The 17,311-nt window shown below is 55.9% G+C and overlaps 2 protein-coding genes, 1 long non-coding RNA gene and 1 other non-coding gene across 9 annotated transcripts in view; 3 read left to right on the top strand and 1 right to left on the bottom strand.

Moving 5' to 3' along the window:
* Positions 1–4,924, top strand: part of OSBPL2 (oxysterol binding protein like 2) — a 42,639-nt gene extending 37,715 nt beyond the window's left edge. For all 4 annotated transcript variants that reach the window (XM_059705128.1, XM_059705125.1, XM_059705126.1 and 1 more), the window contains exons 13-14: positions 647–737; positions 3,543–4,924. In XM_059705128.1, coding sequence (XP_059561111.1) covers positions 647–737; positions 3,543–3,645 — 194 coding nt within the window. In that variant the 3' untranslated portion in view covers positions 3,646–4,924. The remainder of the gene's footprint in view (positions 1–646; positions 738–3,542) is intronic.
* Positions 4,925–10,652: 5,728 nt separating this feature from the next.
* ADRM1 (ADRM1 26S proteasome ubiquitin receptor) lies at positions 10,653–17,228 on the top strand. Of its 3 annotated transcripts, none has more exons than XM_059705131.1 (10): positions 10,653–10,784; positions 11,590–11,803; positions 12,660–12,776; positions 14,154–14,277; positions 14,793–14,879; positions 15,428–15,509; positions 16,022–16,143; positions 16,490–16,647; positions 16,765–16,867; positions 16,992–17,228. In XM_059705131.1, exons 2-10 carry the CDS (start codon positions 11,591–11,593, stop codon positions 17,096–17,098), a joined length of 1,113 nt encoding a protein of 370 aa, XP_059561114.1. In that variant the 5' UTR covers positions 10,653–10,784; position 11,590; the 3' UTR covers positions 17,099–17,228. The 3 variants fall into 3 exon arrangements, with proteins under 3 accessions (XP_059561114.1, XP_059561112.1, XP_059561113.1); XM_059705129.1 differs by having other exon boundaries at positions 16,022–16,254; XM_059705130.1 differs by having other exon boundaries at positions 10,655–10,750; positions 16,022–16,254.
* Positions 11,627–16,042, bottom strand: LOC132239169 (uncharacterized). The gene is made up of 2 exons (XR_009453991.1): positions 15,901–16,042; positions 11,627–15,844 (listed from the first exon to the last, which is right to left on the bottom strand). It is a non-coding gene; the product is annotated as an uncharacterized LOC132239169 (long non-coding RNA).
* Positions 15,587–15,795, top strand: LOC132240427 (small nucleolar RNA U3). Its single transcript, XR_009454322.1, has one exon. It is a non-coding gene; the product is annotated as a small nucleolar RNA U3 (small nucleolar RNA).
* Positions 17,229–17,311: the final 83 nt, after the last annotated feature.

Below are 17,311 nucleotides of genomic sequence, written 5' to 3'. Positions count from 1 at the left end.
GAATGTAGGGCTGCCTTTCAGAACCCGCGTGCTGTTCATCAAAGCCCCATGGCCGGCGTGTGGGGCCCTGCTGCAGGTGGGATGAGACAACCCTGGGTCCGGCACCTGGCGGCACTCGCTGGGTGACCGCTGTGCAGGGTGGCAGGAGGGGTCAGTGTGACGAGCGGCTGCCTCCTGCTCACCACCCATCACTCTGGGCCAGGTCAGCAGCAGGACTCCCAGTGCCCATGCAGGGTGGCGCCTGCTGCAGTTCATGGGGTCAGCAAGTTCCTCAGGGATGAGTGTGGATGGCAGGGCGGTAGGCGGGGACCTGTGGTCAGGGTCCTCAGTCGTTGGGAACAGCACAGCTGCTGTCCCTGAAGGTTAAGGTTGAATGTAACTGTCTGTGCGAAGGAAATGGCTCCAGGGTGGGACCCATGCTGGGGCTCTGTTGACACCGCCCCTGTGGGTGACATGGCCCCAGGAGCTGAGCATCTGCCTGTGGCTGGTACTGCACTAGGACACCATTGTCCCTCGCCACCCGAGGCCTGGCCCTTTGGGTTCGGTTTCCTGATGACAGTTAACTCTCCATGGTTTTTGAACAAGGGAGACCAGGAGGTTCACCACCCACCTGACTCCTCATCCAGCCATGTGTGCTTGGGCCTAGATCTGGCGAGCCAGGAGAAGGAGCGGCTGGAGGAGAAGCAGAGGGAAGCCCGGAGGGAGCGGGCCAAGGAGGACACTGAGTGGCAGACAAGGTGAGGCCCTGCGTGGATGAGGGGACAGTGAGGAGGCCCCACACACCTGGGGACAGTGAGGAGGGCCCCACACACCTGGGGACAGTGAGGAGGGACCCACACACCTGGGGACAGTGAGGAGGGACCCACACACCTGGGGACAGTGAGGGGGACCCACACACCTGGGGACAGTGAGGAGGACCCACACACCTGGGGACAGTGAGGAGGGACCCACACACCTGGGGACAGTGAGGAGGGACCCACACACCTGGGGACAGTGAGGAGGGACCCACACACCTGGGGACAGTGAGGAGGGACCCACACACCTGGGGACAGTGAGGAGGGACCCACACACCTGGGGACAGTGAGGAGGACCCACACACCTGGGGACAGTGAGGAGGGACCCACACACCTGGGGACAGTGAGGGGGACCCACACACCTGGGGACAGTGAGGAGGGACCCACACACCTGGGGACAGTGAGGGGGACCCACACACCTGGGGACAGTGAGGAGGACCCACACACCTGGGGACAGTGAGGAGGGACCCACACACCTGGGGACAGTGAGGAGGACCCACACACCTGGGGCTGAGAAGCTGTCTCTGCTTCTGCTATGATAGTGGCAACAGCTCCTTGTGCAGGCTGTACCCACCAGGCTGTAGGCTGATGCTCCCAAAAGTAGTTCCACCTGCTGGTGAGAGGCAGATCACCTGAGACCAGCCTCTCCATCTTGGCCCCTGGGTATTTGACCCTGAACTTTTTCAAGTATGGTAAATTAGAAAAGAAAATGTAGCCAGAGCCAGTCCACTAACTGAGGGAAAACGAGTTCTCAGAGAAGAGCCACTGTGCGCCCGGAAGCCCCCAGGTGCTGCTGGGAGCAGCCTGCTGTCCCCACATGTTCCCCATCCATATGACACAGCACCCCAGAGGCCATGATGAGGAGCGGGCCGGCTGTCTTTCCCATGCCTGGGAGCACTCATCATACCATGGGTGTGCACCGTGTGAGTGGAATGCACATGCGTGTGTCTGCACAGGCCTTGACGCAGAGGGAGCCGTCCGGGGGGAGTATCTCAAATCAGTTGTCATTTGTTCTTTTATAGTCATAACTAGAGGCCCGATGCATGAAATTTGTGCAAGAGTAGGCCTTCCTTCCCCCGGCTGCCAGCACCGGCTTCCCTCTGGCCGCAGGCAGCCCCGGCTTCGTCCGGAAAGACATCCAGTCTAATTAGCATATTACATTTTTATTATTATAGATGTGACAACAGTCCACTTAATAAGGACTTGATTAAGTACTGTAATGTTTAAACAAAATTTAAAGGTACATGTAAGCTACAATTTTAGTCTTAGAAAACTGGTTGTTCAGCGTTGTTGACCAGGATATTTATGCCTGTCTTTTGTGTTCAGGGCCCAGTGAAGTCACCTGGTGACTTTTATTTGGCTGTCGTTTTTAAAACTAACTTTTGAAGGTTGGGCTTCTGCCGGGGTCCAACCCCAGCAGGTCCAGGGGTCCCCAAAGGTGTGGACGGAGTCGGCGAAGAAGGAATGACACAGGGACTTCTCCAGCCAGGTTTGGTCCAGGTTTTCCAGTCAGGTTCTCCTGCCAATCTCTGTAGTCAGGTTCAGTCCAGGATCCCTTGCCATGTTCTCCCGCTAGGCTCTGTCTCTAGGCTCCGAGGCCAGTCCCTGTCCAGGATCCTCCGGCATGCTCTCTCCAGCGAAGTTCTTCTGTCTCTAGAGAACGTTCTGTGTAGGTTCTGTGCCTAGGCTCTGTCTCTCTTGGTCCTGTCTTCCAAGCCCTGTGTCCTTAGTTCTGTGTTCTGAGTTCTGTGTGTTTCTGTCTTGTTACAACTGTATTTATACCAGTTGATTCAATCCTATCAATCTCTATTACAAAGGTTAGGGCGTTTCTTATCTCCATTCCAGGGAGAAAAGATTATGTAGCCTAAGCATGATTGTTCGTAGTTAAAGTGATCAACCACCCGCCTGGCACGCAGTTAAGAGGTTTTATTCCCTCCCTAACTTCAGAGGAAAATCCCTACCTGGGGATTCAACCTTTCTCGGAGAGGTGACCTTGGTTAAAACACAGTGCCAAGAAGGTGAGCAAACATATTAAGAACCGTATGCCATTATGCCAGGTCCCTTGAAACAGCAAGGATGGACCGGCTCCCGGCAGGCTTCCAATATAATTTCTTATTATGCTCTTAATAGTTTGGTATGTGGAATTTGCTGTTCCAGAAAATGATAGTTTGAAAATAGCCAATGTTCCTTTGTTGTATTTTTTTTTAATTGTGAAAATAACATTTTATCCTGAGAAGACAATTACTTCTACCTCACGAGTCCTCCACACCCGCTCCCTCTCCCACCGCGCAGAGGCCAAGGGTGGGTGGCCAAGGTGCTGGGAGCCTGATGGGAGCTGGTGACAGTGACTGGATTGGCTCATAGACAAGCTGGAGGCCACTGTGACCCTCTCTGTCCTCAGTCGCGCCCCTCCCAGTTAACAGACCATGCAGACCTGGCCAACTCGAAAGGATGGAAACAGCACTGTGACTGTTCTCACCTGGGGTTGAGTGCCCCTTCTCTGGTGACGGCCCGGCCTGAGTGTTTTCTGTTTACTCCATAAGGTTTTTGTCAGGAAGTGAGGCTGACACTGGGGATGTGTGTAGGGTGAGTGTATGTGTGAAAGTGTGATGACAGCCCAAGTTGAAGTGGCTGCCTTTAGAGATGCATGTTGCTGGGTGATGGCTAATTAGAGGGTTCTCTGTCCTTCCTGAGAGGGCCGGCGACAGTGACTGCTCAGCCGCTCCCTGACCCTCTTCTGTGTTGCAGGTGGTTCCGCCAGGGCAGGAATCCGCACACTGGGACCCCCGACTGGCTGTACTCAGGGGGCTACTTCGAGCGGGATTTCTCAGGCTGCCCAGACATCTACTGATGTGCCCTGGGACCCAGACCCCTGCCAGGCTGGACCCCGCCACGTGGCTCCTCTGAGCTCCGGGTACAGCAGCACCAGCCTTTCTAAGGACCATGTTCACGGAGAAAGCACCATCCCGGCTGAGGACTCAATCCTAATTAACTTTTGATTGCCAACCATTCATTACTGTTGCCGTCTCTTCATAAAGCTTCCCTTGGGATCATCATGTTTTCATTAAGATTTGAGAAGGAACATTCTTCAACTCCTTTATGTGACAGGTCAGCTGGGGCATCTCAACCGACAGCAGCCTGATGACCAATTTGAAACTAGCGGAAGGAACAGCAAGGAGGGGCCATGTTCCTCCTCAGAATGCAGCGTTACGAGTGTCCAAAAGTAGTTTAAATTGGAACTAATAACAGAAAAGACAGATCTTGAAACTAACCCTGCAGTGAGCTCTCTGCGGCCAGGAACGCTGTCTGCGCCGGGAACAAAGTGAGTGTTTCAGAGCGTCGGATTAAATGACATGGGTCGCTGTCGGGTTCTGTGTTTTCTTGCCAACTTTCAATGATGTAAAGATAACTTTTATATATTTAAGTTCAAGCTGCTTGACTAGGATTTGCTGAAGAGCAAGACACGCATTAATCTCCAGCTGTATATGCAAAAGGAAGCATTGCCATGACAGGGGTCCAGAAACATGGCAAGTTGTTGACCAAGTCCCCAGGGGGCTTCCAGCCTTGAAGGGAGCCCTGCCTCTGGCCCTGTCTGCTCTTTTCACCAGGGCTGCACTGTCACTGCAGGCCAAACCCATGTCACAAAACAAGTCATTCGTTAGAACGTTTGGTCTGTAACCACAGCACTGTGTCCTTGTTTTCCCAGCATGCGTGTTTGAAACACAGGATACAGGAGGCCACACCTGGTGTGCACTGGGGGGTCAGAGCAGAGGCTACTTACAGGTGAATTAGGGTTATTGTACAGAACACAGGTGTGCATCCATCTCTGCACACGTCCTGATCAGGTGACTGTTTTCTTTCTGTAGAAATATCAACACGTAGATCATGGTACCACTCTCTGAATGGAAGACAATCTGCTGCATGCGGGCGCACACACACAAACTCACACGTGTGCACACATGCATATGCGTACATGTGTGCTCTCACATGCATACCCACATGTGTGCACATGTACACACGCACACATGCACACGCAGTTGTATGGAGTGGTGGGTTCCCTCTGAGAGGGTGTCACTGTTGTGTGTCCAGGCTTCAGAATCACATTTGTAATTAAAACTTTTGAAAGCGAAGACTTGCTCTGAAGACTTGATTTTGTAGCTTTGCAACTGGAAGCCCCGTGTTGTAACAGTCCTGGGTGCAGCCGTGTGCCCACTGACCCAGTGCCCGTTTTCCCGAGAGCCCCGGGAGTCGGCTGTGCAGACAGCCCGACCTTGATGAGCGTGTCTTGTGTAAAGTGTAGATAATGTGAAGGGACCCACCCGTGCCAGGGGGCTAATAGGGAGCCTAGTGTTGGGGCTGGATGGTCACATCCGGGTTACTAGGCTGGTGCAGTTCTGTCCCAGGAGAGGTGCTGCCTTCCCAGGGGGGGTCAAGGTCAGGGTGTCACCAGGACCTCGGGCTTCTTACAGGGTGTGGCCTGCTCCTGAGACGGTCTTGGAGAAGCAGGGCTGGTCCCTCACGGGCATCACAGCACTTTGCCACTTGGGGCTGCTTGTCTCGGTGTCGCTTCTCTGGGGAAGTGCCGTGCGAGACTGAGCCGGCACAGCCCTTCTCATGGAATGGAAGAGGCCCCAGCAGTGCCCCATGGTTGTCCTGGCCCCGTCTCCCTCTCAGACTGTCCCCAAGGCTCATGCTGTTGTGCTTGAGGAAGGGTCAGCTGGCAGATGGGCCACATACCACCTGGCCCAACCCCGGCCGCTCTGGAGATGGGCCAAGGGCAGCCTGACGGGCTTGGAGCTGTCCAGGAGACATGCTGAGGATCAGAGGACAGCCGCCTGCGTGCTGGGTCCTTGTTGGGTCACGAGATCAGGACCTGGGACAGGATGAGAGAAAGGCTGCGGGTGCTTCCCCACGAGCCTGCCACATCCGGGCAGCCTGGTGAGATGCTTCCTCTCAGGACAACAGCTCTGGGAAAAGTGCTCCTAGTGGAGGTGGTGGCTCACAAACCTCACAGGTCTCACATGTGTGTGAGGAACAGTGAGATAAAGATGTGGCTAAAAATGCTAATAAGATCCAAAATGCAGAAGCACCGGCAGCCTTATCATGAGGGGTGGAGTGGCGAAGAGCTGTGTCCTGCGCGGGAAGCTGGGCCCCGAGGAGAGTGGACTCAATAATTCCTACTAGTTCTGGTTGCTCTGGCCCAACGCTGGGACTTAGAAGCATCTTCCCAGGGGCCTTGCTGTGTCCAGTGGTGCAAAGGTTGGGTTCCTGGGTGAGAGAGCGAGTAACCAGGCCTGGGCACGGCCCCTGGCGGCTCCCTCTGTGTGTGACCCCTCCCCTCACCGTCTCCTCCGTCTTCAAGCGAGGAGCGTCCTGCCAAATGAAGACAGCCTTTCAGTGCCTCTTGGGATCAGTGTGTGCGATGATCAGTCCATCACTGGATACACAGCTCCTTCCCATTTGAGAACCAAACTGTCCTGGGTCGAAGGTTTAGGAAGGGGCTGCTTGGTCCCGGCAGGGTGACAACATACAGGTCCTTCATCCCTCTTGGTGCCTGTGCTGGGCTGGTCTCCACTGCTCCCCTGGCACTGCAGCACACCAGCACACTGGTGATGGGCTCATTTTACAACCAACTGCTCGTAGAGTTTTTGGAGGACTGGTACTGACCCGTAAAGATCCAAGTTAAACCCTAGCTGTGGATAAAAAGGTCCTTTAAAAATAGTTGTTGCTGACATTTTTGCACCAAGCAGTTTTCACTGTCTCAGCTCCTCTGGCCCCTTGGAAAGGGCTGCAGACGAGCCCTTGTGCCGGGTGTCAGGTTGGGACTATGCATTCTGTAGGGTTGGCCCAGCGAGTGGACTGCTTCAGAAGACTGCTGGTCACTGGAGAAGGGCGCCAGGGACGCTGTGGCATCCCTGGGAGGGCGCACGAAATGGGTGGGGGTCTGGATCTTTGCGTGTTGGGAGCTCTGGTTTAGTCTCTCCTCTCCAGGCATTGGAGACTGTGAAGCAACTAAATGCCCACAGTACTGTTACTTTGACTCAAAGGTCCCCACTGTCTGACTGCTGTCCTAGCTGCCCAGCATCTGTGTGCTTTCCGGGGGGTTGAGCTGAGTGGGGACACTCATGCCAACAGCCAAGATGGCTCTGGGCAGAGGGACAGACAGTCACAGGTGTGAGTGCTCTCAGAACGCTCAGGTTCACAGGTCTGGGCCGCTGCCACGAGCACCACATCTGATGATGGGGCCACAGAGCACCCAGCCCTGTGGAGCCCAAGCCTGGTGCACGGTGCTAACTCCCCACAGTCCAACCCAGGCCACAGGGAAAGGAGGTACAGGAAGGTGGGTGTACCCCACCTTTCACAGCAGGTAAGTGGAGGAAGTGGCTTCAAGCCCTACACACAATGAAACCGTGTGTGCAGTTGACAAAGTCACACTGTCTTGTAACCACCACTATGTCAACATATATAGTCAAGTGACAGGTGTCAAGACCACTCAAGGGGAAAGGTGCAGGGAGCATATGGTGCTGGGAAAACAGGACATCCCCTTGCAAAAGAATGGACCCTTACCTCACACCATATTACAGAATGAGCTCAAAATGGATCGAGGCCCTAAATATAAGAGCAAACCCTGTAAAACTCTTAGAAGAAGACTAGGGCACAAACTTTATGACACCAGACTGGCGATGACTTGGCTATGTCACGAAGGCCTGGATGATAAAAGAAAAAATGGACCAATTGGACTTCATGAAAATTTAAAAAATGTTGTGCATCAGACACTATCACTAGAGTATAAAGGCAATCAACAAAATAGGGTGAAATATTTGTAAATCATACATCTAAATATATAGAGAACTCTTTAAAACTCAACAACAACAATCCCCCCTCCCCCAACCTGTTCAAAAATGGGCAAAGGACTTAAATAGACAAATGGTCAGTAACCCATGAAAAGATGCTCAACATCACTAAACATCAGAGAAATGAACATCAAAGCTACAGTGAGATGCCACCTCACACCTATTAGGATGGCTCCTGCCAGAAAAACATAACAGGTGTTGGTGAGGATGTGGCAAAACAGGTGCACTGTTGGCAGGAATGTAAAATGGGGCAGCCACTATGGAAAACAGTATGGTGGTCCCTCAAAAAATTAAAATGGAATTACCATATGGTTCAGCAACATCACTTCTAGATAGACACCTAAAAGAGTTGAAAGCAGGGTCTTGGACCCACTGTTTGGGAGAACATATTTGGCAATGATGCATCTGATAAAGGGTTAATATCCAGAATATATAAGGAACTCATACAACATAACAAAAGGAAGACAATACAATTAAAAAATGGGCAAAGGACCTAAATAGACACTTCTCCAATGTGAATATATAGGTGGCTGAGAGATACGAAAAAATGCTCAAAGTCACTGATCATTGGAGAGATGCAAATTAAAACAACAACGAGGTATCGCCTCACACCTGTCAGAATGGCTACCATCAACAAATCAACAAATGACATGAGCTAGAGAGGGTGTGGAGAAAAGGGAACCCTCTTACACTGCTGGTGGGGATGCAGACTGGTGCAGCCATTATGGAAAACAGTATGGAGTTTCCTCAAAAAATTAAATATGGAACTGCCATTTGACCCAGTGATCCCACTTCTGGGAATACATCCTAAGAAACCCGAAGCACCAATCAGAAAGGATGTATGCACCCCTATGTTCATAGCAGCACAATTTACAATAGCTAAGATCTGGAAACAGCCCAAGTGCTCATCAGTAGATGAGTGGATAAAAAAGCTGTGGTACAGTTATACCATGGAATACTATGCAGCTGTAAAAAATAAGAATGTCTTACCCTTTGAGGCAGCATGGAGGGACCTGGAGAGTATCATGCTGAGTGAAATAAGCCAGTCAGAGAAAGAAAAGTATCACATGATCTCACTCCTGTGGAATCTAAGTAACAAAATAAGCTGATGAATGGAGTGGGTCCAGAGCCATGGAAGCATGGAACAGAGTGCGGAATCTCAGAGGGAAGGGGGGGGAGGGATAGTGGAAGGGAGGTAATCCCCAAAGACCTTGTGTGCGAATATGCATGGCCCATGGACGCAAACAGTGGGGTGGTGAGGGTCTTGGGCCGGGGTGGGCTGGAGGGGGTCGATGGGGGGAAAAGGGGACATATGTAATACTTTCAACAATAAAGATGCAAAAGAAAAAAGAAAGCAGGGTCTCGGAGAGATATGCACAGCCGTGTCCCCAGCATTATTCACAGTAGCTGAAATGTGGATCCCATCGATGGATGGAAATGGATGAGCAAAGAGTTACTCAGCTGTAGAAAGGAAACCCTGACACCTGCTACAGCGTGGATTGGCTGAGGACACTGCTCAGTGACATAAACCAGCCACTAAGCAGTGGTTCTCAACCTTCTGGCCCTTTAAATACAGTTCCTCATGTTGTGACCCAACCATAAAATTATTTTTGTTGCTACTTCATAACTGTAATGTTGCTACTGTTATGAATCGTAATGTAAATATCTGATATGCAGGATGGTCTTAGGCGACCCCTGTGAAAGGGTCGTTCGACCGCCAAAGGGGTCGTGACAGGCTGAGAACCGCTGCACTAGATAAACACTGCATGTGGGTTTTATCGATGAGTATTTACCATACTAGACATTTAAATTAAATAAAAGTATTAACTAGTTAAAAACAACAAGCCCATTACTTATGAACATAAATTATATTTTCATTGAAAAACAGCTATATTTTCTAAAACAGTTTGTGACTAGCTCGGGGGTAGTGGAACAAAAGTGGTGCTGCAGAAGTCCCTGGAATGGGCATCTTAAAAACAACAGTGAGCCCTGCCGGTTTGGCTCAGTGGATGGATCGTCGGCCTGGGGATTGAAAGGTCCTGGATTCAATTCTGGGCAAGGGCACATGCTCAGGTTGTGGGCTCAAACCCCAGTGGGGAGCGTGCAGGAGGCAGCCGATCCATGATTCTCTCTCATCATTGATGTTTCTATCTCTCTCCCCCTCTCCCTTCCTCTCTGAAATAAAATTAAAAAACCACAACAGTGACTGAGAACACCTTCACCTTTATGCTTTTCATAAAAAGGCTAAGAACACAGTTGATGTTCACAAAGCAGCGGGAGGAGGCCCGGGCTGGACGGCCTCTCCTCTGGGGCGGGGCGGCTCGGGTGGAGCACAGGGCTCCGGGCGGAACAGGTGCCGTGTAGGGCCGTGCAGGCGGCCTCCGCTCCTGGGAGGGTCTGTCCGCCTCAATTCCATTCTGCCCTGCACAGGAACCTCCGACCCTCCCGGCGCAGATGGGAAGGGGGGCCGCATGTCAGCACCCTTACAGGGTGGGGTCTAGGGGACCCCGGGAGAAAGGGGGAGACCACCTGTCAGCACTGTTATATCGGTGGGCGTGGGGCACCGCGGGCGGGACCACGCGCCCCATGAGTTCCAGGTCCGACGGGCAATGCGGGCCACAAACCGAGTCCGGGGCTGCGGTTCAGTCATTCCCCGGAAGACCCGAAGCCAGCCCCGCGTCCTAAGATACCCGCTCCCCTGAGCCCGTAACGGCTTCTTCTACGTTTTGGCGCCCCGCCCCGACAGTGACCCTGAGAGACCCCGCCTCGCCAGGGGCCTTCCCGGAGTCCATCTCCCGCGCCCGCCCCGCCGTTCCCGGCGTTGCCGCCAGGGGCCGCCGCCGCACCCCTATGACACAGCAACAATAGGGGCCTCTCTGGCCCGCGCGTCGCCGGCCCGCGCTTCCGCCGGAAGGGAGCCGCCGGCGTGGGGGCGGGCCGGGGCGGGGTGATGGACGGCCGCCCTTGCCAATCGCTCGCGGGCCAGTGCCGGCCCGGCCTCTGACAAGGTCCAATCGGCGGAGAGAGCGGCGGGTAGGCGGGGCGAGCGGAAGCTTCCGGCGGGGCCCGGCAGGCGCCGAGGAGGAAGAGCGATCACGCACGGTACATCTCTCAGCCTAGTCTCCGCGTTGGCCAGGTTGAGTGGGGCGACCCGGGGCGGAGACGGCTACCGGGAAGGATGGGGGCGGGGCCTGCGCCTCCGGGAGACCCCCCAAGCTGGGCGCCGGGTCCGCGGAGGCCAGAGGGGCGGGGGGGTTCGAGGTAGAGGGGCCCGGGGGCTGAGGGAGCCGGGGGCCTGGGAGCCGAGGTCCGTGAGCAGTCCGGCGCTCTCGAGGGTTGGGGGGCCCGAGGGCCCGTGCGCGGGGCGAGGACTTTTGGGGTCGGGGACCGAGGCGTGGACTCTCGGGCCAGCCTGGGGCCCCGCCCTGCTGCGAGCCGCCCCGGCCCCTCCGCCCAGCGCGGAGCCGAGGGCGTCGGGCTGCCAGGTGTGCGGGGTGGGGCGGGCCGTGCACCCCGCAGACTCCCGTGTTTTCAAGGAGTACACCTGCAGCTCCGCGGGCCTGTCCGACAGCGATCCGGCTTTAGGCAAAGCCTTGCGTCCCATCTGATGTTAGCGTGTCCCCGTCCAAGTTTTTAAATTCTTGGGGGCGGGGGTCCCAGACTAAGGAACAAGTTTGCAAGTACAGAAAGTGGCCGCGCAGCGAGCGCCGAGCGTGCCGAGAGTAATTTCTTCTTTGAGAAACGTGAGACGTGGGTGTTGGCTCCATTGCTCAGGTGCCCGCAGGCTCCGAGCCTACCCCCCCCCCCCGCCGTGTTTGGAGCGGGTTCTGGCAGCTTTGGGGTGCTCCCTGGCGCCCAGCGTACGGGAGGGTTGGCGAGGGCGCGTTCACCGGGTCGGCGCCGACCAGCACTTGAGTGGTGACTGCTGGCCCCTCTTTCAGGATGGCGACTTCAGGCGCGCTGTTTCCAAGCCTGGTGCCAGGCTCCCGTGGGTCCTCCAACAAGTATTTGGTGGAGTTTCGGGCAGGAAAAATGTCGTTAAAAGGAACAACTGTCACCCCAGACAAAAGAAAAGGGCTCGTGTACATTCAGCAGACGGATGACTCCCTCATTCACTTCTGCTGGAAAGACAGGACGTCTGGGAACGTGGAAGACGTGAGTCTCTGCCCTCTTGGCGGCCACTGGCGGTGGCAGCATCACCGGGAGGCCGTGGGTGGGTGTGTGGCGTTGCTGCTTGGCTGCCCCATGAGCTGTTTTGATTTGCTTATTGGTCTTCCCAGGCCCACTGATGACATAGGTTTCTCCCGTCACTGTGTCACTGTATATGCTTTATTTACTTATTACATTTTTATGGATTTCAGAGGGGGGGAGAGAGAGAGAGAGGGAGGAATGATGAGAGAGAATCATGGATGACTGCCTCCTGCACACCCCACACTGGGGATCGAGCCCTCAACCCAGGCGTGTGCTCTGACCAGGAATCAAACTGTAACCTCCAGGTTCATAGGTCGATGCTCAACCACTGAGCCACACCAGCCGGGCGTCACCCATATACTTTAAACTTTGAAGATTAGGTACTAGAATGGGTGAAGCCATGTAAAAATCCTGACCTTTACTCCAGCCCACCAGACAGCTCCCTCCAGTGGTCATTCTACCTAGTGTTCTTTGTCCTTCAGACTGAATTGTTCTGTGTTAGGTTCAAGGGCAGGTCAGAGTTGGCTTTTTGACTCATCTGGGAATGTTCCCACAATGTTTCTATTAAAAAATCCTTCATGAGCCTGCGTTCCCTGTTCAGCACCAGGCCTGTGCCTGGCCCGGAAGCCCTTCTCCTTCCTGGGTGCCTCTGCCCCAGGCTTATCCGCCCTGAGAGGCCCTGCTGGTGAGGAGGGTGATCTGGGCCCTGTGCCCTCCTCCCCACCCTACACGCTGAGACACAGCCCAGCATGTGTTCCTGGGAGGCTCGGGGGCTTGATGGGTCACGGGACCATGACTCTCCCCTCCTGTGGCTCTACAGGATTTGATCATCTTCCCTGACGACTGTGAGTTCAAGCGCGTGCCGCAGTGCCCCAGCGGGAGGGTCTACGTGCTCAAGTTCAAGGCAGGGTCCAAACGGCTCTTCTTCTGGATGCAGGTGTGTAGGTTTTGTTTGTATGTTTTTTTCCTCCTCGTCTTAGAGCTAGGTTAGAAACCTGCTTGCCAGATGGTAGAATTGGCTTCCACAACCAGCTGGGGCTGACCAACATGCTGCCGCGGAGCCTGGAGTCCCCTGTGTGGCCCTCAGTGCCTTTCAAGGGGGGGGAGTGCCTTGGCAGGCAGATGGGTGCTCCAGGCTCGGCTCCATCTCAGGGCATTGATGGGCACTTGGCCTGTGGTTTGCTTGTCCCCAGTGCCCCCTCAAGGGTCACGAGGACCCAGGGCAGAAGCCAGGATGACGCTGTATAGTCTCCAAAGCAGTGTTCTCTCCGAGCTCTCTGAGCCCTGCTGCTCCCCTAATGGAGCGCTCTGGAGCCTTGGGGTCGGCACACACACGTGCCCCCACGGCTGTAGGCAGTCCTCCATCAGGTCAAGCTGTTGCCATGTCGTGGTTGCTTCTACTCCAGGCAGTGCCATAACAGTCGCCTTGTGCCGGTTACTGCGTGTGTGAGGATAATGTGTGTGCTGAAATGGAGGAATGGCTTGCTGGTATAGTGGACACACGTGTGCAGTTTTGACAGGTGTCAACATGTTCCCCCCCAGAGCCTGGACGTGGAGAGCCGGTGGGAAAGGGTTTCCTCTTGGGGGGCCCAGCTGCTCACTTGCGCCGAAGTAGCGGGGACGTGGCCGGGACAGGGAAGGGAGAGCATGCCTGGGCGCGCAGCCCGGCTCCAGTCCAACTTCATTTGCAGACTCAGGTGGGGCTGAGGTTTGCAGCCGCTGGGGCAGAGCTTGTTTCTCCAGTTTTGCCAAGAAATCTTGTCAGAGGTTCGCCTCACACTAGCTGTTTACCAGTTCTGCTCATGTGACCTCTCTCCTGCGCACGCCTGTCGCGTCCCTGTGTCCCCACAGAAGCCCATGCTCGGTGACGGTGGACGGATCCGTCTTGGGCGCTTCGTCTTGCAGTTCTGGGCACTGACAGGGTGGCATGCCCGATGACCCCCATCACACCCAGGGAGGGGCTCATTGTGGGGCCCTGTGGACCCCGAGGGGCCTGGGCCGGGTGTGGTGTGTGGGCAGTGCCGTGGTAGAGGTCATTGCATCGAGTGCCTGTGTTGAAGGAAGGGCCTGGGGCTGTCTATGGTCGAAGGAAGCCTCAGGCCTGCAGGACGGGACCTGCCCTAGCACGACTCGCGTTTTTAGCGCTTTTGTCTCTAACGGGCACGTCCATTGTAGGGGACTGCTGGGTCTTCTCCCTGGTGCCATGGGAACGTGGACAGTGACTTCTTCTGTCTGAGCCTAGGTCCCTCCTCTGTAAGTCTGGTCTGTGGTGGGCGGGCTGCTCAGCTGCGGCTGTTGTCCTGTCCTCCCGCAGGAGCCTAAGACGGACCAGGACGAGGAGCATTGCCGGAAAGTCAACGAGTATCTGAACAACCCACCGATGCCCGGAGCACTGGGGGCGAGCGGGAGTGGAGGCCACGAGCTGTCTGCACTGGGCGGTAATGCTCCCCTCCCCCTGCCTGTGCTCAGAGGCCCCAGGAGGTATCAGGTGGCCCTCGATGATGCAGACCAGTTGTGGTTTTTTAAAACTGATTTGAGGGAGTGGGGGAAGGGGAGAGAAGCATCGCCTGCTGCTGCACTTGTGCGCTCACTGGTGGGTCCTCGCACGCGCCTTGACCAGGGATCACACTCTCCATCTTGGCCTCATGGGGTGGTGCTCTAGCCACTGAGTCCCTGGCCGTGGCCCAGACCAGCTGTTTTAAGTGCAAGTGAGGAGTCCCAGGTGGAAACCCTTCCCAGGTCCCCACTCGCATCCTCAGGCGAGAACAGTGTCAGAGACTCACCCACCGACTCATTTCATGCAACTCTTGGAGGGGCAGTCCTGGGGGCTGTCGGGCTTAGCTCTTCCTCGCCTGAAGGCGCCAGTGGTATGAGCCCTTCTGAGAGCACCTTCCCAAGGCACTGCGGGGCGGGCGCAGGCGGGCCCTGAGCCTGAGCACCTTCTGTCTTCCAGGCGAGGGCGGCCTGCAGAGCCTGCTGGGGAACATGAGCCACAGCCAGCTCATGCAGCTCATCGGACCCGCCGGCCTCGGAGGACTGGGTAACGCCCTCTGGCCCCGGGGCCTTTGTTTTAATTCGGACAACCTTCAGCTTGTGGTTGCTTTTGCCTTGGAGTCCGTTTCCTTTAAGCTCCTAATTGGCTGAGTGGTGTCTATGTGTTCCCTGTGTTGCCTTCTCTGGAGGAGGGCCTGTGAGCCTTCTGGTTTGAATGGGAGCCGAGTGGGCAAGGCCTTCCAGGGCCCCCAGTGAGGATCCCGCTGTGCGGCTCAGGGGAGCCTGGCCGGCTGAGGAGGGGCCTGCTGCCACCTTCGGGGTTTGGGTGGGTGTGTCTCACAGACAGCGAGGATGCACTTCTCTACTGGATTTGCGCTGCTATTACCTTGACCCCAAGCGTAACGAATGGAACAGAGGCATTGACTTAGGAATTGGCTTCCAGAACACTGATCTGAGCAGGCACCCGCTCACAGGGTCCACACCTCCCCCTGCTCGCCCCTTGACTTCCGTGCGGGGCATTTCTGCTGCTTTGGTGGGCGAGGCGGGCACTCCAGGTGAGTGACACCTGAGCATGCGTCTCCTTGCTCCTCGTAGGTGGGCTGGGGGCCCTGACTGGGCCAGGCCTGGCCAGCTTACTGGGGAGTGGAGGGCCTCCGGCGAGCAGCTCCTCATCCAGGTGAGCCTTGCCCCTGCCCCTGCTGCACCCTTGAGTGCCACCAGGAGTGAGTGCCCTTCTTCAAGAGGACTGGGCACGAGACTGTGCTTTCAGGGCTCGCTCCTAGTTTGTTACTGGAGAAGTTTCTCTGAACGTGTAGAGCACCCGAAACCATGAGGAGGCGCAGCGTTCTCTCCTGAGCGTGAAGCCGCCTCTTGGCTTGCTTCTGCAGCTGCCATTAGCCACTGATGATCGTTCTTCTCTTCCTGATGGAAGAGTCAGAGGGAGAGAATGCTTTCTGAGTGGCTTTTGAAAAAAAAAGAAGACTGGACCGAGGAGATGCAGGACAAAGTGGGCTTCTGGGAGGGTCCTTTCATAGCCCAGAGTGCTAACCATTACACAGTGGAACTACCATCTGGGAGGGTCCTTTCATAGCCCAGGCTCTTCCCGGTGCAGGGCCTTTGGGGCAGGACCAACGTGGTGAGGGTACCTATGTGGGCGCCTGGCAGCTCCACCTGCCCTGCTCTTCCCAGCTCCCGGAGCCAGTCAGCAGCGGTGACCCCGTCCTCCACCGCCTCTTCTGCCCGAGCCACCCCAGCCCCTTCTGCTCCAGCAGCTGCCTCGGTGACCAGCCCGAGTCCCACGCCCAATCCAGGTAATGGAACCAGCACGGCAGCCAGCCCAACCCAGCCCATCCAGCTGAGCGACCTCCAGAGCATTCTAGCCACTATGAACGTGCCGGCCGGGCCAGGAGGCAGCCAGCAAGGTAACGCGCCTCGGTTCCAGGGGTGAAGGTGCCCGCTGCCCCTTGCCCACTGGCTTCCCCTGGCACAGCCGAGCGTGTCCCTGGGCCGAGCTGCCGTCCTACACATGGGCTGCCGTGGCTCCTTCATCTCCTCTCGTCACACCACACCCAGCAGAGCACAGCCTACTTCGTCGCAGCCCTCCGAATGGGCACCTGGGCCGGCCTCAGCCCTCATGGCCGTGTGCTTGCGTCCTAGTTGACCTGGCCAGTGTCTTGACGCCCGAGATCATGGCACCTATCCTCGCCAACGCGGACGTCCAGGAGCGCCTGCTACCCTACCTGCCCTCTGGGGAGTCACTGCCACAGACCGCAGAGGAGATCCAGAACACACTGACTTCCCCCCAGTTCCAGCAGGTAATGCCGCGGCCCAGCTGCCTGTCTTTGCCTCGGCGCCCATCACCAAGAGTCCCTGGCCTGCTGCCCGTGGCCCCGCCCCGTGCTTGCTCAGAGACGTCTGGCTCTTCTTTGCAGGCCCTGGGCATGTTCAGTGCGGCCTTGGCCTCAGGGCAGCTGGGCCCCCTCATGTGCCAGTTTGGCCTGCCTGCAGAGGCCGTGGAGGCCGCCAACAAGGGTGGTAAGTATTGCTCCTCCGCCTGCTGCTATGGCAGGACTTGGGGTCCTGTGGCTAAAGGCACAACATAGGGCTGGCTGTCCCCAAGGCCCAGGAAGTTGGCCTCAGGCTTTTCAATGCGTTGTAGATGTGGAAGCTTTTGCCAAAGCGATGCAGAACAGTGCCAGACCGGAGCAGAAGGAGGGAGATGGGAAGGACAAGAAGGACGAAGAGGAGGACATGAGCTTAGATTAAGTTATTTGCTGTCTCTTATGGGCGGGGCTCCTGGCGGTGTGGACGAGCGGCGTGTTTGTGGGCCGTCGCACACCCTCACGCCTCTGCTCTAACTTGCTAATAAATAAAACTTTTTTCTTTTATCTGCCAACTCTGGTGTTTCAGTGCCCCGTCCCCTGTGACAAGCTGTCCCTTGGTCTACAGCGTTTGGTATTGTGACTTTGAGGTGAAAGG

This window comes from Myotis daubentonii, chromosome 8 (assembly GCF_963259705.1).
Source record: "Myotis daubentonii chromosome 8, mMyoDau2.1, whole genome shotgun sequence".
In the NCBI taxonomy this organism is placed as follows: Eukaryota; Metazoa; Chordata; class Mammalia; order Chiroptera; family Vespertilionidae; genus Myotis; species Myotis daubentonii.
This window is presented reverse-complemented; position numbering and strand designations above follow the sequence as displayed.